The sequence below is a fragment of the Lissotriton helveticus genome, chromosome 3_1 (genome assembly GCF_964261635.1).
Source record: "Lissotriton helveticus chromosome 3_1, aLisHel1.1, whole genome shotgun sequence".
NCBI lineage: Eukaryota > Metazoa > Chordata > Amphibia > Caudata > Salamandridae > Lissotriton > Lissotriton helveticus.
This window is the reverse complement of record NC_136061.1, coordinates 615,876,800-615,902,831: the sequence shown is the minus strand read 5'-3', so window position 1 is coordinate 615,902,831 and position 26,032 is coordinate 615,876,800. Positions and strand designations below refer to the sequence as shown.

The following is a 26,032-nucleotide window of genomic DNA, read 5'->3' as shown; positions in this document are numbered from 1 at the left end:
AATTTCTTTTATTTCTTTCCTTTTTTACACATAGGATACTTTAATTTTTTAATTTTTTGTTGAATATTTTCATTATATAAACATTTCATAAATACTGTACATAATTCAAGTATCAAAAGGGATACAAACAATACTTAAAGAAAAACCCTATTGTCCACACATACAATAGCAATCACTCTCTATTCATGCATACTCAATACTGTTACACACGCAACATAAAATTCAACCAAACATATTCTGTGTTTGAGGTAGTCCAGATGGTTTAGAGGACTAAGTACGCCAGGTCTACGCGTTTCGGTGGGTTGTCACCACCTTCCTCAGGACCAACAGATTTTCTCCCTTTGATTCGTGTGGAGGCAGGGTTTCTATAATATCTAAGGAAAGATATTATTCAGGGATACAAGTGTTGCTTGAAGGCATCAATTCGGTCAATGGCTGGAGGATATTCAATATCCTGGTATCAAAAACATCCGAGGTGTCACTTTAAGGTCTACTTCTTTTGTTTTCTTTATTTTAATAATGTAAGGACGGGATCTTTGTCACCTCATCAGAAGTTCTTTAAGGATCATGGGGAGGTCGTAAAGGCGTTGTCGTATTTGTACATTAATGTCCTATGTCCTCACCGCAAGGCTGTCTCAGTGAAGCAGCCTTCCCTTTGTTTTTTTCTCTTTTTCCTTCCCGTCCTATTCCTCTGGTTTGTCAATTTAGAGTCCTTTTAGTCGTCCTGTCGAGAGTCGTCATGCTCCGCAACGTGCCAACACCTAGTATTTTGCTACTACCCATGACTGAGCAACAAATTCCCTACTCTATCCTCACTTTTACCCACTGGAGGAGCAATGCCAATAAACTGAAAAAGTGTAACGAGCCAACAAATGTATATTGGTCACTCCTCATTGATCGCATTGCACTTTTCAAAGCTACTGCCGATTAAGTTCCCCAGTTCCATGTGGAGAAGCTTATCCCAGAAGTCAACAGTATAAGCAGATGATAGAGTGCCGAAGCCCCTCAAGAACAGAAGCGTCTCCTCATCACCGCAAAAAAGGAATACTGGCCCATGTTGAACCTAACACAGCAAGTACGTGGAAGAAGTGGACATTCAGACTGCTAGCACTAAACCAGATTTTCCATCAATTTAAGGGTAGCAATTTAATGTAGGCAAAAAATTCTATTTATAGCACGTATGCCAAATGCCGAGACACACAGTTAACTCAAAGCTAGTGATGAACAGTGAACTTTTCCAGTAAAGGGCCGCAGGGATCCGAGACAAGGCTCTGGATTGGACCTCCTCCTTCCTCTCCGGCGAAACCCAGAGCGTCCGCCTCCGGCCATTCCGTTCCAAAGCCTCCGAGATCATCTGTGTCGTATCCCAGGGATCCTCCCTCAGCCTGACGCTGTTCAACATTTACATGGCCCCGCTCGCACACGTAGCCCAACAGCACGACCTCAACATAATCTCCTACGCCGACGACACTCAGCTGATCCTCTCCCTCACCAAGGACCCCACCACCGACTGATCCGCGACATACCACGCCATGGCCACATCACCCCCCCCACCTGAGAAACCTGCACTGGCTCCCCGTCAACAAGAGGATATCCTTCAAGCTCCTCACCCACGCACACAAGGCACTCCACAAGACCGGCCCAGCCTACCTCAACACACGGCTCTCCTTCTACATCCCCAACCGCCAGCTACGCTACGCCGACCTCTCACTCGCCACCGTCCTGCGCATCCGAAGAACAACCAGCGGTGGGAGATCCTTCTCCCAACTCGCCGCCACGACATGGAACACCCTCCCACTGAGCCTACGACAGACCCAAGACCTGCTGACCTTCAGGAGGATACTCAAGGCCTGGCTGTTTATTCAGTAGCGCACCTTCTCCCCCCCCCTCACACTCCAGCACCTTGAGACCCTTGCGCTTTGCAAATGATTGATTGATTGATTGATTGATTGAGTCTATCCGGCGTGAATCCTGTACCAATGGCTATTTGCAATTGCATGCCAATTGTGTTATCGTGAATCGAAAGGAATGAACTTCTGGTAACTGATTGGGGGTGGATGCACCCAGATCCACATCGTCACATGCAACATTTAGCCTACCCACACGTCGCTAGACCATTAAAAAAAAAAAACATACAGGAAAAGCTTGTGGTAGATTGCCAAAGCACAAAGAGTCACTTGGGACCTCTGACAGTGGATCGGTGATCCTTTTCTATTCTCATGAAAGATAGTCTACAGTGAGCTACAATGGATTTGTAAGGCCTGGGAGGACCACTGGTAAATTGTACTAGTCGAAGTTTCCTGAGCTTATGTGTGAAGAGGCCTATATTTCCTATTTTGTTTCAACGGTTGTCATTCATAATAGAATTATTTTGCTAAACGCTATGTATGTATGTGTTGCTTTGGGAGTTAACTAGCATGAACCCCTCTAATACTATAAGATTTCCCTTCAATAAGCTAGGATGAATTATTACCACCTTCACTCCTGCGTTTGGAAAATGTAACTTTGTTTTCCACTGTAAAGGTTTACCTGGAAGTTCTTGCTAAGTTATACGACGGCACTATTGCAAAAATGAACATTTTTTTTGTTTGTTTGGAAAAATCTTGAAATATTTAATCAATGGCCAAACTGTTTCCTCTTGCAAGTATTGACTTGACAATGATATGGGCCTCTGTGTTCAACTTGAGCTCAAACGAGTTTGCAGAACCTTTCTTGCAAGGGAGCTTTACTAAATGCCATCATTTCAGCACATGTGGTTAATAGGTTCCAAATTCTGTGTTCTAGTGAGTCCTACATATTTGATGGATGGGCTTATTTCCTAAATTATTATCCTACGTTTTCTGTAAACAAAATAAGTATATCATTCACTCCCTTCATTTCAAACGCATCCTTTCTGATCTAAATCCTCCACCAAACTCCTGATTTGAGCTGAATCTTTCCATATTGCAGAAATGATGGATATTAGGAAGTTCGCGTTTTTGCATTTTATCTAATTGCTTATTCTTACAGGCTTAAACACCTGGTCAGCCCATAGCCAGTTGCAGTGTCTATTGTGCAGGGGCTTAGTATCAAAATGTCAGTACAACCTTTTGTGGAAGGCTGAGTTGCCCGTGCAACCAGAGGAAAGGTTGTCTTAGTGAGAAATATCTGCGTTGCTTAGATATGTAAGCCTTATAAAAAGAAAACTTGATATACATATAATAAGACACTGGATGCCTTTTGGGGGAATAATTTCTAGAACTAAATTTTAACAGTAGAGTGGTAGCGTACAGCACCAGAAAGAGATCCCATACATGTAATGTGATACTGATTAGAAAATATATGAAAATGAGTGATGCAAATGCCAGAAAACCTTACAATGCTCCAGTGTCACTAGCGTCCAGCACCTGAATAGCACAAGTGTTTTTCAATTGAAGTTTTAGTTTGTAATTGTGTCTAAGAAAAAAAATGCCTGTGGAAAAGTCACCCCTTAGATTGTGCGACTTGCATATTGCAGAAGGTACATTCTTGTGGTTGGAATACAATAGAGCGCTGTGTGCAGTTTATCGGTTACTGTGATCAAAAGATCAGGGAAGCTCACCTTACAATTAATGAGTTGTATTTTAAATCCATACAAAAAGGGGTCTATATAACGCCTCCTTAAGTGAATATGTTCACTGTATTGGTCCCATATGTGAAAGCTGTACACATTTTCAAATGTGGCCATCTAAATATCCTTTGTAATTAGAACCCATTTTAAGTAGTAGTTGGGTGTGAGTGAAATAGCAGCACAATCAAGTACGACTATTATGGTTACTCTCGGAGGTTTATCTCAAATCTCACAAATGTCCATTATAAAAATAACTATCAACACCTCGTCAGGATGCTTATAGTCGGTTGTGTTCTCAAAAACCTCATTCAGATTAATCAGTGCTGCACTGGCTCAAACATTTGCTATTGCTAGTGCTACAAAATGTCTCCTTAAAATATTCTCATATTGGCAGAAGGGTTCCATTAGAGACCATCAGCCTGCGGTTGGATAACCCAGAGTATTAGTAGGGCCATTCTATAATTTTGGGAGAGTGTAACTAATTGGTTAATGTGGCTCAGCGCTATTGAGAAACTTAGATTCTTTAGCACTTAGCCGTACGTCAGAGCAGGCGTCACTCGTGAGAACGAAGATTCCTTTTATCTTTTTCTTGAGTGGATCCTTAGAATATTTGGTGTAAAGTAAATGATTTGCCTCATCATGATTTGCCTTTTAATTGTCAGTAATCTGAATTATGATTGATCCACCTTTCTCAGCAGGTTTTGCTACAAGCTCGTTTTCCATCACCAACTGATGGAGAGTGTCTCTATTTATTTTGTCCAGATTAAGTTTAATTTACTCTAACTCATTTTCTAATGTATCTAGTGCCAAGGATAATAAGAGTTAAAGAGGGAAAGGATCCCATATGGTATTGTCGGGTGAAGGGTTTTGAAAGTAGGAGGCAGCTAGGATACAATCATATTGATAACTTGTGAAAAATAAATTCCCCTTGAATTCTTTCACGCTTTTGAGTACTTAGTTTGTTTCAAAGTAATATGTTTTTCAAGTAAACATTGACTAGCAGTCACCTGAAAATTAGTATAAACGAGCTATATCATAAGTTGCAACAGGGGATTTGTGAGAAAGTCTTGAAAAAGACTTACTGACGGGGTGAGAAGAATCGGTCTGTGATGATGGAACTGCACTCTATTGCAAATGTTGCAAACACGAAAGAATAAAAGTTTCCAAGGATTTAAATCTGTCACCTACCTCATTCATAGTGCTAACTCACTCTACTGGCTCTTGACTGAGCAAGTCCCCTACCTCATGGAGACTTGGTGACATGCTTTTTACTTCATGATTAGCTTGGAGTCTAAAGAAGACCATTGTTCTGAAATTGCAATCAGTTTAACTGCCCTGTGTGGACTTTTTACCCTTTTACCTCTTTACCTGGACTCGTGCACAGTTGCCATGTTTCCTAGGTTCATGTATGATGTATTCCCTCTGAATTCTGGGACTTGTAGTCTTGTTTAATTTATTATAAACCGGTCTACAAGTCCCAGAATTAAAAGGAAAAAACCTGGCCCTTGTGTGGCACATCACACATGATCCTGGGAAATCTGGGAGCTATGTTAAGTTAAGTGTTATGTTAAGTGGCCTTGATGCCTTACATGTTTCTAACATTTGGCAGATCCTGCTCACAGTTGGCCTCCAACTCCCCTCTTCTTTCTGACCTTAACATGAGACCCACCTCATAGTATCATCCTCTCCTTCACATGATGTGAATTGGCGCTCATACATTCGCCATCCTCTTTTAGGTCGACCAAACAGTCAGTACACTCAGAGTGGGCAAGCCACTCCGCCCCTGGACTCCTGCAGGACCAACCACCCGCTCGCCCTCAACCAGGCATACCCTTCTGTTTTCTTGTAGTGCGAGAAGCAGAAACATAAAATGGTATTTAAAATACTATTTTATGTTTCTGCTTCTCGCACTGCGACAAAGCAGTGGGGCGACGCTCCTCTGCCCAAATGCAGGAGCCGCCCCTGGCATTGTTGGAAATCTTGAACATGTATTTACATTACAGAATTCGGTTAGCGCAGTCAATGACCAAGGCCGACCAAACCAGTCATACACACTCTGCATTTTCTCTATGCAGGCTGCATGCAGCCTAAATACAGAAATTGGCCTCCCCATAGACGCCTGTGGGGTCGGCGTCCTAGCATGGCAGCGTTGTGATTGGCTTAGGGGAGCGTGGCTGCCTCCTTCCTGTATGGAGAGGGAGAGGCGATGCGGAACTGGAGGAGATAGTAAGTTTAATTTATTTTCTTAAAAATGAAATTAACTCCCCCACCCCCATACTGCAGTGCAGTATATCCACAGTGCTTTGAGTGGTAAGGGTGTTAGAATATCCACTTAAACCGATCTGAATACAGAGAACAGAAAAATACCAACACCGGTTCGATGCATTATAACCTGTATCTCTTCTGCCTGCAGCATTTGAATAATGGTGAGTTGCGGTTCAATAAAAAAAGTCTTTCAGTTGCGATGACTAAAGACATTCTGAGCGCAAGTCCCTTTTATGTGCTCTTGTTGAGCGAGGGCAGGTGGCTGACTGGGGGTGAGTCCTAATGCTGCTGTTTTCAGACACTGAGATTGTTTGAGACGCGGAGGAACCTGAACTAAGGATTCGGCTTCTTAAGCACGTGTAATTAAATTGCCCCGACTGCCGATCTACACTGAGATTTTGGCTTCAGCCTTACATGCGATTACACCGCAGCACCATCAATTGAGAGTACTCTCCTTTTCACATCCATTTATTTGGACTTCGATTGTTGTCTCATGTGATTGAGAAAGTGTTGGTCCTGAGGAGAACCCCGCATCGGGGGGGTGGGGGGGGTTCGAAACGCGTCGACCTGTTGTTTTGTTGTGCCTTTTTGTCAATTTGTAAATAATCAGTGTAAATTACTGAAACCGTGGTTTTTTCAAAAGAACTGTTGAGATTTGAAAAAATAATTGTGGTAATTGTCATCATTTACATGTATAGAGAATCCATTATTGACATTAGGTTTTAAGTGTATATATTCCTGTACGTGGATGGATGTGTGTGTGTGAGTTGAATGTGTTGTAAATTAGTCAAGTGTATTGTGTATTGAAATTGTCATGTTTTGTAATTAATGTATTATATTTGTACATATGAAAACAAAGTTTTGAAATATTGATGAAAGCATTGTCTCACTAGTGATTAAACTAATGAATAAACTAGTGACATGAATCAATAGATGGACCTATATGTTTCATTTTCATAAAGGTTGTCTTTAACAACGTTAAAGTGACGTCCAGTACTGGCATTTGTGATGTTCCTTTGGCTGTTTACTGCTCTGCATCCCTCTGCCTTTGTGTCTGACAGGCGGTGCCTGCTATTGTCGGTGCAGAGAAGTTGTGGCCGTAAACGTAACAAGGAGTTGGGAGGATGAAATAAAACTGCAATGCATCTGCTTAACAATTCGGTCACATATTTTATTCATTTACACCCCATCTGTGCTTGTTTTATCAGCAACATATTCGGTCTGCGGCCTGTGGACTATGCGGAGACGGAGGAGATGAAGTCCGTACTGCTGCTACAGTCAAGAAATAATGAGGAATCCCTTTCAGCTGGCCAGGGCCCTGCGGTAAGTACTGCTGTGAGATGTGAATGCAGCGGATCTCTTGTAGTGCTTAGAAATGCTGACTATTGAAGCGCAGTCACTAGCCTGCTAGAGTTCTGTAAGCTTGGTATGGTATTTTCTCAACCTTGTCTAGAACCCACACTTAAAAATGCTAAGAAAACACAATGCATTTTACAATTTTAACCAGAAACATTTGTTATTCAGCGAGGGACATACCTTACAGTGAAAGATCTTTCTTTTTTTGATATAGTGCTATAATGCTGCATTTCAGGCACTTCTGTGCACTTTAAGGCACTGTACAGAAATCCTCTAAATAGTGAATTCTGAATATACAGAAGAACATTGTAAACAAAAAAAACATAAAAATCATGACGAGACAGTAAGCGTGTGGATATGTAAATACCCCAAAAATCATAGGAAAAGCTGCAGTGGCAAACTAAAACCATTAATTGAATCCCATGTTCTTTCTAGTAAGCGTTGGATATAGAGATCCTTCCCAGGCCTGCTATCGATGCCTAGGCGTGCTTGGTCAGCTTTTCACACCATAAACTGTACAAAAAGCTACCAAGGCATCTCAACCTTCTGAGAAGGATCCTCTAGTTTCCGAGAAACCAAAAGCAGCGGATAAAACCCCACCAGTTCCCGTAACGCCCCACCCCCTACCCCCCTCTCATCTACTTTTTCCCTTATGGATCTCCCTTCTATTCATTTTAGGCTTTCCATGACCCAACTGCATATGATATGAAAATATGCCATACCCTTGGCCTCCTCATTCAATCATACACTGATTACAGCCTGACTAACTTAAGATTTTTTGCTTTATTCATATTGCCTATTGGTTGCGATTGAGAAGTGAAGGGCTGGCATTTTTAATCTCACTTAATGTATAGTGTTGTATGGTGGATGGTACATAGGACCAGAGGTAGCCAAGTATTTCTATGTAGAGGTTTATTAGTCAAGTTCCAAGGTAATAGTTACAAGTTCCAGGTTAATTCAAGAGCTGGTTCAAAGCTGGAACAAAGCCCCACTAGGAGCTGCATCTTCGCTGCTCAGCCCACTCTCTCTAACTGTCATCCTTCTCATCCATCAGGCACACCAATATTCCACGCAGTCATCACTCATACCAAGGTTCCATACATACACACATACACACTGGCTGAGCAGCATAAATGTAAGTACAACATATAGTATAGGTCCATTTGATAGGCTCTCAACATGGGTACTAATTCTCCCCGTTTCATGTTATGGCCTTCAGCATTTGCTTACTCTGTGAAGAACATTGGCGTCTACCTGAGCATCGACCTAAACATTGTCCAGTACAAATAGGCATGTTGCCAAGTAGGGCCCATATTACATTCAGTCAGCTGACTTGTCTGCTGCATAGTCATTAAAAATCTATGCCAAGGCAGTGGTAACAGTGGAAGAGCACCAATGATTCATCACAAGAGCTTTTCCTGCTTTGACATTACCTACAATATTAACTCGATGAGCTCCACAGCTCTAGAAGCAATAGGACTATCGCATCTTAGCCCACCAACCAAGACCACCTTTTCAGATCACTAATACAATCACCGTGATGACTGTACTCAAACTCTAGGTTTTTGAAACCTGAAATACTACCTTGTGTAGATGCCTTCCCAGTAATTTTGGATGGCATGCTGTTCGCATCAGTCGTAGTTCAATATTCACCTAAAATATCTACAAAATAGAAAGGTTACGAAGCAAAAAAACATCACTAACCTCCTGTTTCTGCTCATGTCCTATTCTTCCAGTCTCAATCAGCCTACCTCCTTCTGCTCCACCCGGTACTTAGCAGCTTTTCTTCAGGACACAACAATTGCAATTTAGCATTACTTTGCGTTGCCTGTAGTCCATGCTCCCAATGCCTGGACTTCATGCAGAAGTACCTCTACAACATGGTCCTTTTACTCAGACAATGGCATTCCTGCAGCCTTTTGTGGGCTGCAACTCCCCTCTGTGCCAAAATAATCTGGGACTCAAATTCACACTGATTGACCTACTTGAGATCTAAATAATACCACTGGTTTTACTGGCCGCTAGATGGTCTCTTGTTGGTAAGACCACCCTCCCCTGCACTCCACAGAACTTTGCCAATCCCTCATTTTTCTCTTAGAATATCCCCATTAACATACGATCAGCCAATAAAAGCACACAAGTTTGGGTCACCACTCCTCATGGCCCACCCTCACCAATGGTTTATAGGACCTTGTTACTCTGTATGATCTTCAGCCAGCAGACAACAATAGACTGCAGAAACGTTTACAGACATGCTGCTGATCCTAATGAACTCTGACACCAATGCATGCAAAGAACTTCTTGGCCAGCCTTATGATTTCCTAACATACTTATTGGACACATGAGTCCCCATCCCCACTACATCATTAATGTGTGCAATACTCCATCGGCCATCTTCAAAACAGCCCTATCTTGATAACCTCCTTCACTTCCCCAACAACTCTTGACCTTACTGGACCAGTCCTGTTTACTCTGAGATGTTAAAACACATGTGGGTGACTTCACCAACGCACTTGGTCAAGCTTTGAACTATGGGATGTTTAATTTCAGATTCATGCAACTGGTTAGGGAGACCTTGCAATAGCCTCGCTCTTGTATTCTTGAATAACTCTTCACACTTATTGGTCATTTTCTTTGGAATCAACAGCTGTAAGGTCCACCAAGCACTAAAAAGTAAAAACAATGCTGGTGTCCCTAACAACTGGGACTTCAAGAGCTTAGGCTACAATCGAAAGGTGAGCTCCCTAGGCCTCCTTAACTCTCCAGTTAGACAGGTTTGAGCAGTCCAGGCATAGTTCAAGGGAGATGGTTTAGAGTGAGTGGAAGATCTACATAATGTTCATAGTTACAACAAAAATGTAAATATACAACTAGTGTTGAACGTACTGAACACTTTAATAACTTAAGAATATAAATATACTATACACTATATATGGGAAGTTAAAATGGTGGAAAGGACCCAATAAAAACTGTGGTGTAAGAGGATGTAAATCCAGAGCTCTTAGCACATCAGCACAATTCTGATATGAGAATCCCAAACCACGACAATGGAATTACAGATACATTTGTGAGGTAAAGGAGTGACCAAATGGACAGAGTTATTGTAATCGCTAGATGATTATTATCAAAACACTGTAAAACTGAGGCTCACTCTCGTTGAAAACGGAGGTCTGGTAGGAGTCAGTAACATTTACTGTTACCAAAATGGGATATCTTGCTGCATCTGGTCCCTACATGCTCTAGATCTCACAGGCTGGGCCCACCTTGGTAAGGATGGGTGGCAGCTTTATGTCTTGGCTTTGCTCAGGTCATTCAGCAGTCTCTCGAACTGGCTATCTGCAATCAACTGGAGGCCATATTATACATTCTGCCTCGGGGGGGTACAATGCTGTGTGCGATCGCTTTGTGCAAGCCCAGGGCACAATGGTATTACAGAAGAGGCTGCAGAAGCTTGTGCATCCCCTTCTGTAATACAGATAGCGCTGGTGCACATGTAGTGCTAGCACTTTCATGAGAGGGTATTCCTTCATTTGCAACGGGGCATGGCCCCATGCATTGAGGGGATCTCTTTGCCTCTGCGCCCAAGACATATTAAGGACACAGGCACAGAGGCAAACATGCCTTTAGGAGGTGCACTCTGTTTAGGAGGCAGAGGGCGCCTCCTAAAAGCAGCCCTCTGGAGGGGGAAAGAGGGTCCCATGGACACTGCCCGAAAAATGCCCTCCAGGCGGGTGCTGTCACTCACTGCATCCTCCTGCACGAGGATCTCTCTCCCCTTTTAAAGGTGCAGGCGGCATGCTGCTTGCACTATGAAACATGGAGCGGCTTTGAAGCAGCCATGTCGTATTTCAGTTTAATGCTCTGCCCCTGAAGCCGCACCTTTTCCAGCTGCCCTAGGGGTGGCACATTCTGCTTAACAAGGTGCACTTTCCCTTTTTGCACCTGGTATGCAGTGGTGCAAACAGGGAAAATGTACTCTATATATAGATAATACAGCCCCAGATGCTCGACGACTGTAGAAACAACAGCAACGTTAATAAAGAAAAGTGTTAGTGTGGTGTGGGAGTGAGCTCTCCAGGCAGTTGCCAATCGGCTCACCTGCACTTTGTTTAAGTAGGTTTCTTGGGCAGCCCTTCTCTGTTCTCTAGTGAGGGCTTCAGGATTTTGCCAGGGTGTATGGACCCCTGGAGTTCACTTGTCGCTTGCTCACAGTCAACATCAACAACAACACATGCATGCAAAGCTAAATCAGAGGAGTTTATGCTGGTTCTTGTCCAGGAAGAAACGGGCAGGTCTCAACTCAAAGTTCCAGGGACCCCTACATCAGCAGGGAACACACCGGTCTAGGTCCAAAAGTATTCAACAATTGGGCTTGATGGGGGGAAATTGCACTTTGTATGCTTATATTCAGACAGTTGAGCAGTGAACCACTTCCAGTCCAAGTTAAATCATCTTCCAAGTTCCTAGGGCCCATCCAGTCATGCTGGGACACAGATTCCTTCCTCAGAGATGGGTTCCCATAATGCAATGTAGTAGTTACTGCCTTTGTTTGTTATATGTTCAATACACCTTCCAGGGTGTTGTTTGGGTGACACCTTTTACCTGGACGTCATTTAGGCTCCTCTGGTTTAAAAGATCTGACAGTGCCCTGAAACTCATACACCAGGTAGTCTCAAAGTCTGCAAATTTTTCATTTCATTTTCGTCTCTGGCAGCTGTGTTTTGGATCTGTCAGGAACTGCCGAGGTGTTCGTCTACGCGCTAAGACCACGGGGGACCAGGTCCACAAATCGCGACCCCACCTTATGGATAAAGCCTGCATCCAGTTGTCCACATCTGGAACACGCCCTCATCTCCCCTCCATACATCACATTTAGTCGATGGGGCATTAGGTTAACCATGTGCACATAATTGAACTGGATACATTTCAGTGCATTTGTAGAGATTTTCAGTGCACTCTGTAGTATCTTAGTCCATTCCCTGTCTACTAGGTCTCTCCACACTGCTTTATTACGCTTGAACCTTACCCGCTCTAGTGGTGTCTTCACCGTCCCTATCAGAGCTCTGTAGTGCCATTTTACTAGGTGTCTCGAGGATCTCAACGTAATCAAAACTTGTAACGTGTCATGTGTTTGCGGTTCTTGTTGGGCAGTACCCCATAGCTCGCTTCAGAGTGATAAGGAAGAAACTGGCTTCTCGGCAGGTCGTTCTGGGTCAAAAATTCCTCGGGTGGCATTAATTCACTGTCCTGGTATTGGTCCCTCGCTGTTGTAATTCAAGCCTCAGTCCAGCTGGTCAACTGTATCTCCGAGAAGGTAGTGGTTATTGTCCCACCCGGTATCCCAATAAGAGGCAGGCCATGGGCAGTCCTGGGGCACATAGTGGCATCCCGGCCGTATGTCTTTGGCATCTTTTCCAGCAATGTAGTGCTCTCTGTATAAGCACTCCCTGTTGTGTAACACTTGCGGAAGGATGTATGAGCGTAGCTATGAGTTGCCTCTGGGCGGCAGTGTGGTTTGTGACAGTCAAGAGGTCAAGCTCCCGTCCGTCCACCCATTGGGCTAACCATTGCAGCTGTGCTGCCAGATAATATAGTTAAAAATCAGGGACCCCTATGCCTACCTCCTCTTGAACACGCTGCAGTATGACCAGTGAAACCCTAGTCTTTCACCCGTTCCACCAACCTCAAAAGGCTCCGACATGACCTCCGCCACTGCTTTCAGTGTTGCTTGACATTCTCATGCTGTTTGTTACGTGGTAGGATTTTGCACCGGGAGTCTCTTATGTTGTGGCTTTGGGCCTTCTATCTTGTCTTTCTGCTGATTTGAAGGCTGTGCACCTACTTTATACATCTCCAGCCGTGACCATACTTCCTCCGGGGAGTCCTAAAAGTGTGTACTGCCATTGAATTGTAGTCGGAGTTTTGCTGGAAATTGCAGGGAATATTGTAAGTCTCCTGCTCACAGTGCCTTCTTGATTTCCAGGAATGACGCACGTTGTGTTTGCATTTTTGCTGTAAAATCCGGGAACATTGACACCTTATTGTTGTCGATCGCATAAGGGTCATGTGTACGAGAATGCTGGATTATAATATCACAATCACTATAATATAACAGTCTCGCTACCACTGGGCACGGGGGGTCTACCTAGAGCAAGAGACCGTGATGGAACTCTATCTAGTGCAGAGGATTTCGATAGTGTCCCCTGCATCACCGTTTGCTTGAGCCATGTTTCTAGGTAGCTAATCATGTCCTTTCCTTCTGGGCCCTCCGGGATCCCCACCACTCTGATATTATTGTGCCGGTTTCATTCCTCCGCGTCCTCAGCTCGCCCCTCCAGGGTTACATCTCTGATGGTGAAGTCTGCTGGCTTGTGCAAGGTGATTCAGAAAAAGGGGTGGTGATGAACAGAGTGCCTGAATTAAGCAGACCACTCTTACCCAGTCCAAAGATCAGGGCTTGATCCATCACCGTTTTTTAGCTCACTGCACCATCCCAGCTCAGAACTTGGCTATATGCAAATTAGTCTGTTCATGTCCCAGTGCATGATGGGAACAGGGCAAACCAAACTACCAAGCCAATTCTTGTACTGGGAAGGAAACAACTTCCGGGGACCGGTTTCTGCCATTTCAGGCGTCGTCGTCCCGGCTTGCTTGAATCCTGATGGTGCAATGAGCAAGGGACTCACATCTGAGTATACCCTTCCACGCTTATGGTGGACAAAATGATTCAGAAAAGGGGGTGGTGATGAACAGAGTGCCTGAATTAAGCAGACCACTCTTACCCAGTCCAAAGATCAGGGCTTGATCCATCACCGTTTTTTAGCTCACTGCACCATCCCAGCTCAGAACTTGGCTATATGCAAATTAGTCTGTTCCTGTCCCAGTGCATGATGGGAACAGGGCACACCAAACTACCAAGCCAATTCTTGTACTGGGAAGGAAACAAGCTTCCGAGGACCGGTTTCTGCCATTTCAGGCGTCGTCGGCCCGGCTTGCTTGAATCCTGATGGTGCAATGAGCAAGGGACTCACATCTGAGTATACCCTTCCACGCTTATGGTGGACAAAATGATTCAGAAAAGGGGGTGGTGATGAACAGAGTGCCTGAATTAAGCAGACCACTCTTACCCAGTCCAAAGATCAGGGCTTGATCCATCACCGTTTTTTAGCTCACTGCACCATCCCAGCTCAGAACTTGGCTATATGCAAATTAGTCTGTTCCTGTCCCAGTGCATGATGGGAACAGGGCAAACCAAACTACCAAGCCAATTCTTGTACTGGGAAGGAAACAAGCTTCCGGGGACCGGTTTCTGCCATTTTCAGGCGTCGTCGGCCCGGCTTGCTTGAATCCTGATGGTGCAATGAGCAAGGGACTCACATCTGAGTATACCCTTCCACGCTTATGGTGGACAAAATGATTCAGAAAAGGGGGTGGTGATGAACAGAGTGCCTGAATTAAGCAGACCACTCTTACCCAGTCCAAAGATCAGGGCTTGATCCATCACCGTTTTTTAGCTCACTGCACCATCCCAGCTCAGAACTTGGCTATATGCAAATTAGTCTGTTCCTGTCCCAGTGCATGATGGGAACAGGGCAAACCAAACTACCAAGCCAATTCTTGTACTGGGAAGGAAACAAGCTTCCGGGGACCGGTTTCTGCCATTTCAGGCGTCGTCGGCCCGGCTTGCTTGAATCCTGATGGTGCAATGAGCAAGGGACTCACATCTGAGTATACCCTTCCACGCTTATGGTGGACAAAAAGATTCAGAAAAGGGGGTGGTGATGAACAGAGTGCCTGAATTAAGCAGACCACTCTTACCCAGTCCAAAGATCAGGGCTTGATCCATCACCGTTTTTTAGCTCACTGCACCATCCCAGCTCAGAACTTGGCTATATGCAAATTAGTATGTTCCTGTCCCAGTGCATGATGGGAACAGGGCAAACCAAACTACCAAGCCAATTCTTGTACTGGGAAGGAAACAAGCTTCCGGGGACCGGTTTCTGCCATTTCAGGCGTCGTCGGCCCGGCTTGCTTGAATCCTGATGGTGCAATGAGCAAGGGACTCACATCTGAGTATACCCTTCCACGCTTATGGTGGACAAAATGATTCAGAAAAGGGGGTGGTGATGAACAGAGTGCCTGAATTAAGCAGACCACTCTTACCCAGTCCAAAGATCAGGGCTTGATCCATCACCGTTTTTTAGCTCACTGCACCATCCCAGCTCAGAACTTGGCTATATGCAAATTAGTCTGTTCCTGTCCCAGTGCATGATGGGAACAGGGCAAACCAAACTACCAAGCCAATTCTTGTACTGGGAAGGAAACAAGCTTCCGGGGACCGGTTTCTGCCATTTCAGGCGTCGTCGGCCCGGCTTGCTTGAATCCTGATGGTGCAATGAGCAAGGGACTCACATCTGAGTATACCCTTCCACGCTTATGGTGGCCAAAAAGATTCAGAAAAGGGGGTGGTGATGAACAGAGTGCCTGAATTAAGCAGACCACTCTTACCCAGTCCAAAGATCAGGGCTTGATCCATCACCGTTTTTTAGCTCACTGCACCATCCCAGCTCAGAACTTGGCTATATGCAAATTAGTCTGTTCCTGTCCCAGTGCATGATGGGAACAGGGCAAACCAAACTACCAAGCCAATTCTTGTACTGGGAAGGAAACAAGCTTCCGGGGACCGGTTTCTGCCATTTCAGGCGTCGTCGGCCCGGCTTGCTTGAATCCTGATGGTGCAATGAGCAAGGGACTCACATCTGAGTATACCCTTCCACGCTTATGGTGGACAAAATGATTCAGAAAAGGGGGTGGTGATGAACAGAGTGCCTGAATTAAGCAGACCACTCTTACCCAGTCCAAAGATCGGGGCTTGATCCATCACATGACAGACATGAGTCCCTTGCTCATTGCACCATCAGGATTCAAGCAAGCCGGGCCGAAGACGGCTGTAATGCCAGAAACCGGTCCCCGGAAGCTTGTTTCCTTTCCAGAAAACCAGACTAATTTGCATATAGCCAGGTTCTGAACTGGGATGGTGCAGTGAGCCAAAAAACGGTGTTGGATCAAGCCCTGATCTGTTGACTGGGTAGGAGTGTTCTGATTAACTCAGATACTCTGTCCATCACCACCCCCTTTTTGTAATTAAATTGGCTTGTGCAAGGTGGTCTGCTGTTCCGGTTTTATTTCCTCTGCTGTCAGCTCCACTTCCTTCATTCTATCCACAAGTTTATGGTGTTCTGCTTTTAGTAGGCCCAACTCAACGGCCAATGACCCTATTTCTTGATGAAGGGTAGCTTTTGTGTCGGTGATGGCTGCAAGTATTTTATCCAAATGTATATGTATTGATTGGTCTTCGGTTTCTGTCTCTTCTGATTCCATGAGCACAGTGCTCGGGGAGGCATCCTGACATCTAGCAGGCCACTTCCCTGTTTAAGCTTAACTTTACCCATTCTGTTCTTCCTGCTATCCCTGTGCGTAGCTGGGCCGCGATATACACTTTGTGTCCTTCGAGAATGATTTTCAGTCAGTGAAGGGCAGACTCCATCTCTGGGTAGCGGTAAGAGACGTCAACCCTTGTCAATGGAGTGCCAGAGCAGTGTAGTCACCCGTGTCATAGGGCCGCCCTGTTGGTAGTGCCGTCTTATTTTAGTGCATCTTCTGGAGTCCATTAGCCCAGTGGCCCAGAGTAGCTGCAACTATGTGACGCATCAGGTGCCCTTTTACCTATGTACAGCCTTGTTGTGCCTCTGGCTCAATTCGCCAGCTACCGGTCCTCCAAGGGGGCTCCCGTTTGCTGGTTTACACCTGAGGGGGTGGCACCTCTGCGTTAAGTTATAGGTACAGTCCAGCTCCACTACTTCAGTGCACGTGGTCACCGCAGTGCCAAATGGGTATGTGTGGTCTCGCTGTACTGGGTTTACACTTCTGCTTCCCCGAAGTTGTTGCGCTCCTCTGCATCTGCCGCCTCAAGCGCTATAACTGACTCACCCACTGGGTCCCAGATGACCTGAACAGCACCCTGTCCATCTGCCGCCTCTCAGATCTACCGTTGTCGGCCTCCACCACAGTGGTTAGGTACTCTCAGGGCATGTGAACTGGGTCTGGGCGATGAGCTGAGGCCAGCAAAGTCTTGTCACTGAATAACACTGTTCTCTAATGGCGTGCCTCAGTACCCTAGGGCCGACCGGCAGCCGCGAATCGGGCTAACCGCCAGTACAGCCCACACAGTGTCACCAAAAGGAGCGTCCACCCTCTTTCACAGGATAACCGGCAGGTGTAGCTACTTCAAGAGGCACCACCGGCACCCAGGTGTCACCCCCACCATGCAGATGATGGATATTTTCCTCTCTGTGGTTGTCAGGAGCGGCCCCAATGGCGGTTCATGGCAATCCCAGCTTCCACGTGACACTCTGTTCAGAGCGCCAGGGGGAACAGTAGATCACAGTGCTGGCATCACCAGCCCAGTTCCTTGCAGGCCTCAAACAGCAAGGCTGCAAGCAGGAGGCGCAGACTTCAAATGGCATCTAGCACCGGAGGCATTGCACAGAACGCCCGCCAGACAGCGCTTGGGGACTCCTACCTCAGACACACACAGGCCAATGCAGCGCCGGGAGAATGGGCCCAAACCAGACCTTACTGGTGAGAGTCACCTAATTCGGCCTGCACCGTCTTCCGCCGGGGGGATCCTGCATCTTCCACAATTATGCCAGCGGAGCGCCTGTCAGGATCTCTTGCAGCAGCCTCCTTCCTTACCGCAGGGCCCCCAGCCTACAGGCTGCTCCACGTCAGCCATTGCGCCGGCACCACCTTGCAGCCCCCGCATTCACAGCACGGGCAACCACCAGCGCTGGGCCCGCACCAGCCTCTTCATCCACCCTCGGGCTGCGCTCCGATACTCGCAAAAACAACAGTTGATGGACAGAATGCAGAACAATGTCATACATTCACCCCAGTACAGAGATCTGGGCCTAAATCCATCGGTTTTTTGCACTCCACACCACCCCAGGTCAGACATGGCCATATGCAAATCAGCCTTGGCCCTGTGCCTCATGGGAACAGTCCAGCCCGAACTGCCAAGCCATGTTATTCCTGGACCGGAATCAAGCATCCTAGGACCGGTTTCTGGCTATCAGCCGTCTTCAGCCAGGATAGCTTGACTCCAGTGGTGTGGAGAGCATGGGACTCACGTCTGAGCCTACCCATCCCACTCGGGGTGACAAATGCAAAAACAACAGTTGATGGACAGAATGCAGAACAATGTCATACATTAACCCCAGTACAGAGATCTGGGCCTAAATCCATCGTTTTTTTGCACTCCACACCACCCCAGTTCAGACATGGCCATATGCAAATCAGCCTTGACCCTGTGCCTCATGGGAACAGTCCAGCCCAAACTGCCAAGCCATGTCTTTCCTGGACCGGAATCAAGCAGCATCCTAGGACCGGTTTCTGGCTATCAGCCGTCTTCAGCCAGGATAGCTTGACTCCAGTGGTGTGGAGAGCATGGGACTCACGTCTGAGCATACCCATCCCACTCGCTCCGATACTCTCCAGCATCACAACACAGCAGGACTGCAGGGATAGTGTCAGGATTTTATTCCTTGGTCTGGGAGAGTGTCGTCTATGCGACCGCCATTTGGGCTGTTAGCCACGCCCCATTAGATGTGGTTGTTGGCCTCTGATTTCTGGTTCTAATATGGCTCTGCAAAAAGGCTAAGACGTTCATAACTAAGAAATTGCCCACAACTTTGCAATTGTATCCTTGCCACAGATATTCACAAAGTCTCTAAAGCAGTGGTTCCCAGCCTGTGGTCTGGGTACCACTGGGGGTCTCCAAAGCCTCCTCAGGGGGTCCACAAAGCTTCCTCAGGGGGTCCGCGACTACTTAAAAAATTAAATAACAGATTAATAAAGTGTATAAGAAGAATCTAAATGTATAATTGAAAATTTTAACATTTACAGCAAATATAAAGGAATTTGAAATTGGATGCTAAAAATTAAATTAGTAACCTCAGAATGATTCGTGGGAGCAGTGCAGGTGCATCATTCAGCATATAGTATGGACGATGAGTGGCCTCAATTGAATTTAGAAAATCTCTAACCTTTCAATTAAAATTCTTTCTTATTTTTTTATTTGTTTGCAAATTCAATGAAATGTGTCATCATTTGTGTATTTGTTAGTGTTTTTTTCTGTTTTTTGTGTATTGTTTTGCTGTTCAAATCATGGAGAATACTTAGGCCGGGGTCCCCGCCTTCCAGTGATGACTCAGTGGGCTTCCCCGGATTCCAATAATGATTCTGTGGAGGTCCCCGGGTTCCAGTAATGATTAAGTGGGGGTTCCCAGAAATTAAATGTATGAGAACCACTGCTCTAAAGCACAGAAGAGTTTTCTAGATGCTTGCAAGTTATATTCATTGCTGTCACAGACCTCTAGACGGAGGGGGGCAGCCCATTGAGGGCAGCAAGGAGGCAGTCAGCAGGTGAGGAGAGGCTTGGCTGCACTGGGAAGGCGGGGCGGAGAATGAGGCAGAATTTCAAACTCAATGGAACTTTATTGGTATACATGCCAGTGACAGCCCCCTCATCGTGTATGCAGCTTTTTGTGCACAGCTAGTTCAGCCAGCGCACATTTGCGCATTTCTGTCTGCCATCGGTGCCGAGGGGACACAGTGGCTGATTTCCATGCCATAGTAATGCGGCACTTAGCTAAAATCAATGCTAGGTGTTATAATCTCATCAATCACACCCTTCCATTTCCTGGTGATGTGCCCTGCAAGTAGTATACACCAGACAGAGGGTGCAACTGGAAAAGGCAACCCTTTACCCCTGACACCATCTGTGTGACCTGCAACCAAAAGGAGAATATCATACCACACATGACCACACCATGCGTATTTAATCTGCCTGCGTTCTGCACTTGGGGCAATTTATATTATCTCCTGGGAACATATTCCCAATCTTATGAGAGGTTAGATATGCATAATGTAGATTTTGAAACTGAATGAGTTGGAAGAGAGCACTGTGCATCACCTGCCTTACTGATTGGAGGCACTGGTTGTATACCTTGTTTGGGAAGTTCTTTACTAGTGCCATCTGACCCTTGCCTCTAGTCAGGGTAAGGGGGTACACTCCTAAAATAACCCCTGCTCACCCCCTTGGTAGCTTGGCACGAGCAGACAGGCTTATCTCAGAGGCAGTGTGTAAAGCATTTGTGACCACATACAGTAAACCAGTGACAACACTACAGATGGACACCACACAAGCTTTTATATAGAAAATAGGTATACTTTATATAGATTTACCACAAGACCATAAACGACAAAAATACACAATATTGTTACTTTAAGATGGTAGTTTTAGCTTAGTTCAGTTCAATTCTTAAGATGCGACACTTTGCGTCAATGTACCTTACGATGCGTTGCGCTTCCATGACCAGCAATGTCGCAGCGATGGAAATGCGGCAAAGTTCTGGTGCAAAGAAATAAAGACGTGAAGATCTTCCAGATGCGGCATGCTTTTCCGGGGATGCGAGAAGTTCTCGGTCCAATGCGTGGACTTCAGCGGCGACATCCTTCTTCAGAAGTGCGACGGCAACAGCTTCAGCTGCGACACTCTTCTCCCACGTTTGCGTGAAGCTTCAGCACGATGCGACAACTACAGTGGTGACGTCCTTTTTTTTTTTTTAAACATTTTTTATTGCAGACTTATGATACACAGGGTACATGCAGGTAGATATCGTGCCCCTGTTACCAGCACCCCACGACATTCGTTGCCTATTAAACACAGCCTTTAAGCCCACAACCCGGAGGTCGGGCGGCATCATACAACGTAACTTTTATCACAGTGACGCATTGATAATTGCAACCCTTTCGCTGGGACTTCCCTCGTCCGCTTTTATTTTTTCTCCCCTCTCAAAGCCCACCCCCCTTCGTCTATTTAACTTTCCAACTCTCCCCCTCCCCTCCCACCCCCCCGTTGGTCTTGCCTCCTACGCCCGAGCTCGCTGTTAGCCTGCATGCATGAGTGTGGTCAGGAGTCAGTAAGTGTCTAAGTGGTAGATGTATTCTGTGTGGTGTCGGGGGCTGTGGCATCTGCGTTGGGAGTACCCTCTCTGTCTAGGGTTGCGCTGTCGCGTAAGGCCTGCACGAGCGTTTCCCAAGCAGCTGCTGCCTCTAGCGCTTTGTCATCTGATTTTCTGCGAGCCTGTTGATATCACAGTGTGCTCTCACAGGCTGCCCATTTCAGGAACTCAGTCACCCATCGCCTATATGTGGGGCCCGATCTCGCTTTCCAGTTTCTCGTTATTTCCCGTTTAGCCAAGAGAAGGCCCATATCTACAAATTTACTGGTAATCCTATTTTTCGGTGTGTGAGGGAACCAGTGCAGTATACTAACGGCCTTATCATACTGTAGGCGTTTGTCTGTAACATCGTTGAGTGTCTCACCAATTTCCTGCCAGTATTGTCTTAAGTGCGGACAGTCCCATAGCATGTGGCCCAGTTCCACTCGCTCCGCGGTGCATCTGGGGCATGCCGCGTCGGCCACTCCAAAATATTTCCCAATTTTACCAGGTGTTCAGTAAGCTCTATGGAGAATATAAAAGTGTATAAGCTGGAAGCGTGCATTTCTAGTGCTTTTCCGCGCTCGCCGCACTATCTGTGTCCAAGTCGTGTCGGGGATCTCCGTATCAAGGTCCGATTCCCAGTTGGCTTTCAATACTGACAGCGGTTGTAAGGACTCCCGGAGCATCCTAGAGTAGAGGCATGTCACCGCTTTATATGTGCCTGCTGCCATCATGGTATATTGGCAGGCCATGGATGTCGTGGGTTCCATAAGCCCTTCCCTACAATGTGCCTGCATGGCCCTGGTCACCGCTGCATGCAGCAAGTATCCCCCCCCCCCCCTCGGCAGGTCGAAACGGTCTTGCAGCGCCTGATACGGTAGTAGCACCCCACCTTCGTTCAGGTCGCCAATCATGTGTAGCCCTGCGTCCTCCCAGGCCTGCAATCTCGACCAATCCCTGCCGTGGGGCAGCGCGGTCACCATTCCCAGTGGTATCTCAGGCGCATACGGATGGCTCACTCCCGCTCGACGCTGTGACCGGTTCCAGCAGAGCCTGAACGTTTGCTCTTCTAGGGACAGATCTCTGAGGGCGAGCCTCTGCTGCAGTGTGATGTAAGCCAAGACATGGCGTGGGGTGTCTACATCCCTCTCTTGTTCTGGGCCCCGGAACACCCTCGCCACCTCCTGCGTAAAGATCTGCAGCTGTGCGGCCAAATAGTAAAGCTCGAAGTCAGGGACCGCCAGTCCCCCCTCGTCTTTCGGGCGCGTGAGTGTAGCTAACGCTATTCTGCATCTGCCCACCCCCCAAATAAACGATGTCACTTGCGATTTCAATTGTCTGAAGATGGAGCCGGGCACCCACACTGGGATCGTACGGAAGTAATAGAGGAGGCGCGGTAATACAATCATTTTCAATAGAGAAATGCGACCTGTAACCGACAGTGGTAGGGTGGCCCAGAAAGACATACTTCCCTTCAGAGCTCGGATACAGCGGCCCACGTTGCCCTCCAGCATATCCGCTGCCGTATGGTACACATGCACTCCCAGGTATTTTAGGCAGGTGGGTTCCCACTTGAGCGTTGGGTAGTTGTCGGGGCGCGCCACTCCCTGTCTCAGAGGGAACAGGCAAGTCTTGGACCAATTGACTTTCAGCCCTGATAGCCTGCCAAAGAGCGAGAGAAGCCTCTCTGCGCCCTCCAACGCCTCCCCTGCATTTTCAAGGAATAGGAGAAGGTCATCTGCATATAGTGAGATGAACTGCGAACCCCTCCTGCTTAGTATGCCACTATAATTATTTCCCGTCCTGGTTTCAGCCGCTAAGGGTTCTATTGCCAGGGCAAACAGCAGGGGGGATTGGGAGCAACCTTGTCGAGTGCCCCGGCCCACCGGGTACTGGTGCGATATAAGGGAGCCTACTCGCACCCTCGCCACCGCTGATGTATACAGCACCCTCGTCCAGCGGATATAGCCGTCGCCAATGCCGAATCGTTGCATGACCTTGTACAGGTACTCCCATTCCAAGCTATCGAATGCCTTCTCTATATCCACTGATAGCACCAAGGGCATGTGGGTTTCTGGAAGTGGATCATCCAGTAGGCGTATAAGTCTCCGAATATTTATGGTAGTATTGCGCGTGGGGATAAATCCGGATTGGTCGTTATGGACCAACCCAGTCAGGTGCGGCAGCAGTCTGGTCGCTAGTATGGTACTTAGAATTTTATAAAGGGTGGTCAGCATACATAGTGGCCGATAAGAAGCCGGACTGCGGCCCTCCCTCTCCGGTTTCAGCAAGGGGATTACCAGAGCCTCACACATGGACTGGGGCAACCGGCCATTGGCCTTGGCCTCGTTGTACACTGTTTGGAGGCGCGGAGCGAGTAGGTCCAGGTATTTACTGTAAAATTCTATGGGCAGGCCATCTAGGCCTGGGGTTTTATTGCGGGCCATTTGCTTCACAGCACTCCTGATCTCCCCTACGTCGATATCCCTGCCCAAGGCATCGGCCTGCTCTTGCTCCAGTTGTGGCAACTGGAGCCCCCCAAGAAAGGCGTCGATATCACATTCCCGACCCTCCAAAGCACTGCTATATAGAGTCTCATAGTAAGTGTGGAAACCGTTCAATATCTCCTTCTGGGTGTAGAGTGTACGTCCTCCCTCCCCATCTAGCGTTAGGATCGGGGGGCTGCGCTTGTCAGGGTTAGCTAACCATGCTAGGAGGGTCCCAGCCTTGTCCCCCTTCGCATGCGCTCGCAGCAGGTAGGCCTTGTGGTCGAAGCTACGGAGGCGTTCCACCTCGCCTGTAACTTTCTCCCTGGCCGCTCCAGCAACCTCTTGAAGTTCCGGTTGACCCGGCCGTGCCACCTCCGCTTCGCGCAGCCGTTTCTCCGCTTTGTCAAGGTCATCTAATAGGGTCCTGCGTACCCCAGCGATTTTCCCTATGCATTGACCTTGAATTACTACTTTGAAGGCATTCCACTCCATCGCTCTGGATGCGGTGGTGCCCTCATTTTTGGCAAAATAATGCGTGATCCCCTCCTCGAGCGCCGCCTTGAGTAGTGGATCGTCGAGCGCGTCCGGGCGCAGTTGCCAGGTAGGGACTCGCGGTATCTCAGTCATCCAGTCCAGCGTCAGCAGCATGGGGTTGTGGTCAGAGAGCGTGCGGGTGAGATATTCGGTGCGCGCCACGGCAGGCAACACAAGCGGGGAACATAATATCGAGTCGAGTCGGACATGGAGGTCATGCAAGCCAGAATAATACGAGTAGTCACGTGCAGTCGGGTGTTGAACTCGCCAAGCGTCCGTCAGTCCCCACCTCCCCTGCCAGTCAAGCCTGCCCTTTACCAGTCGGTGCACCGGGGAATCCCTGAGCGGTGGGTGGGATCTGTCCAATTCAGCGTCCAACACCGAGTTAAAGTCTCCTCCCAACATAATAGGGCCCGCTAAATATGTCGCAAGCGCTCCAGAAATTCTCGTTAAATAGGATAACTGATCAGTGTTTGGTGCATATACGCTACATAAGACTATATCTCGACCCCTCAGTTTGCCCTCTACAGCCACATATCTGCCCTCAGGGTCTGTTATGTGCTTTACCACCTGGAATGGAATGCCCGCTCTGATCCAGATTAGTACGCCCCGTGCATATGCGGAGTACGCGGTACTAAACACCTGCCTTCTCCACCTACGCTGCAGCGCCACCCCCTCCTGTTTCGTCAGATGTGTTTCCTGCAGGAACGCAATATGGACTCCTCTTCGAACTAGGTAAGCGTGAACCCTGTGCCTTCTCGCCATAGTGTGCAGCCCCCTCACATTCCAGGTTATACATCTCAATAATTCTTTGCTAGCCATATCCCCACATTGACCAGAACAGTGCAGTCCAGATTCGAGCTCTAGCGCAGGCGGCAGTTTCTTCCCAACAAATCTTCTGGAGGGCTCGCTCCTCCTTTATACAGTTCCCACCCCGATCAGAACCAATCAAACCCCATCGGAAATCCTCCCCAACCACCCTCCTTGCCCTCCCCCCCCCCCCCTCCCCCCCCAGAACAGGACCCAACTTCAAAGCATCAGTTCCCATCCAAACTTCAAAAACAAGGTAAACAATGCAACTGCTCCCTAACCCGCAGTCGTCGCTGCGGTAGCCTTATGGGCTAATAGGGTGTAACTTGGGCCCGAGGGCGGCTACTACACTCCCACCCCCTCGCCACGCAATCCCCTCATAATAGCATGCAGTAATCCCAACCCATTTGCCACTCAGTGTACGTCATTAGGAACAGGTCCCCCCAGTTACCACCAGTGGCTCTCTCGATCAGCGTCCGTGTCAGATTCCCACGATTTCCTCCGATGTCTGCGGTGTTACTATCGGTCCCTTAGCGCCAGTATTATCTGATAGGTCAGTTTCGTAACCCGTTGCCATGGCTTCCGAGTCTGTGCCTCGGTGTGGCCGGGCTGCTTCTGTTTCTGGAGCCTTGTTGGCGCCTGCGGAGCCTCTTTGATTTGCGCTCTGGTAGCCGGCGTCGTTCCTCCTCCTTCCTGAATTTCGCTCCGTCCGTTCCTGCTTTGTATGTTTCCCACCACGTCCATGCTTCCGCCGACGTAGGGAAAAAGAGGGTCTTATCTACTACCACTCTGAGCTTGGCCGGGAAGAGTAGTGAGTATCGGATGCCTTCGGCTCTCAGTTCCCTTTTAATGGATAAGAAAGAGGCCCGCAGTTTCTGGGTTACCATAGTGTAATCAGGGAAGAGTGTCACGTTACAATTGTC

At 47.3% G+C, this 26,032-nt stretch overlaps 1 protein-coding gene across 1 annotated transcript in view; it reads left to right on the top strand.

Moving 5' to 3' along the window:
- BARD1 (BRCA1 associated RING domain 1) overlaps positions 1-26,032 on the top strand; it is a 581,961-nt gene that overhangs the window by 459,925 nt on the left and 96,004 nt on the right. Inside the window, exon 7 of the mRNA XM_078680597.1 lies at positions 7,063-7,177. Coding sequence (XP_078536723.1) covers positions 7,063-7,177 — 115 coding nt within the window. The remainder of the gene's footprint in view (positions 1-7,062; positions 7,178-26,032) is intronic.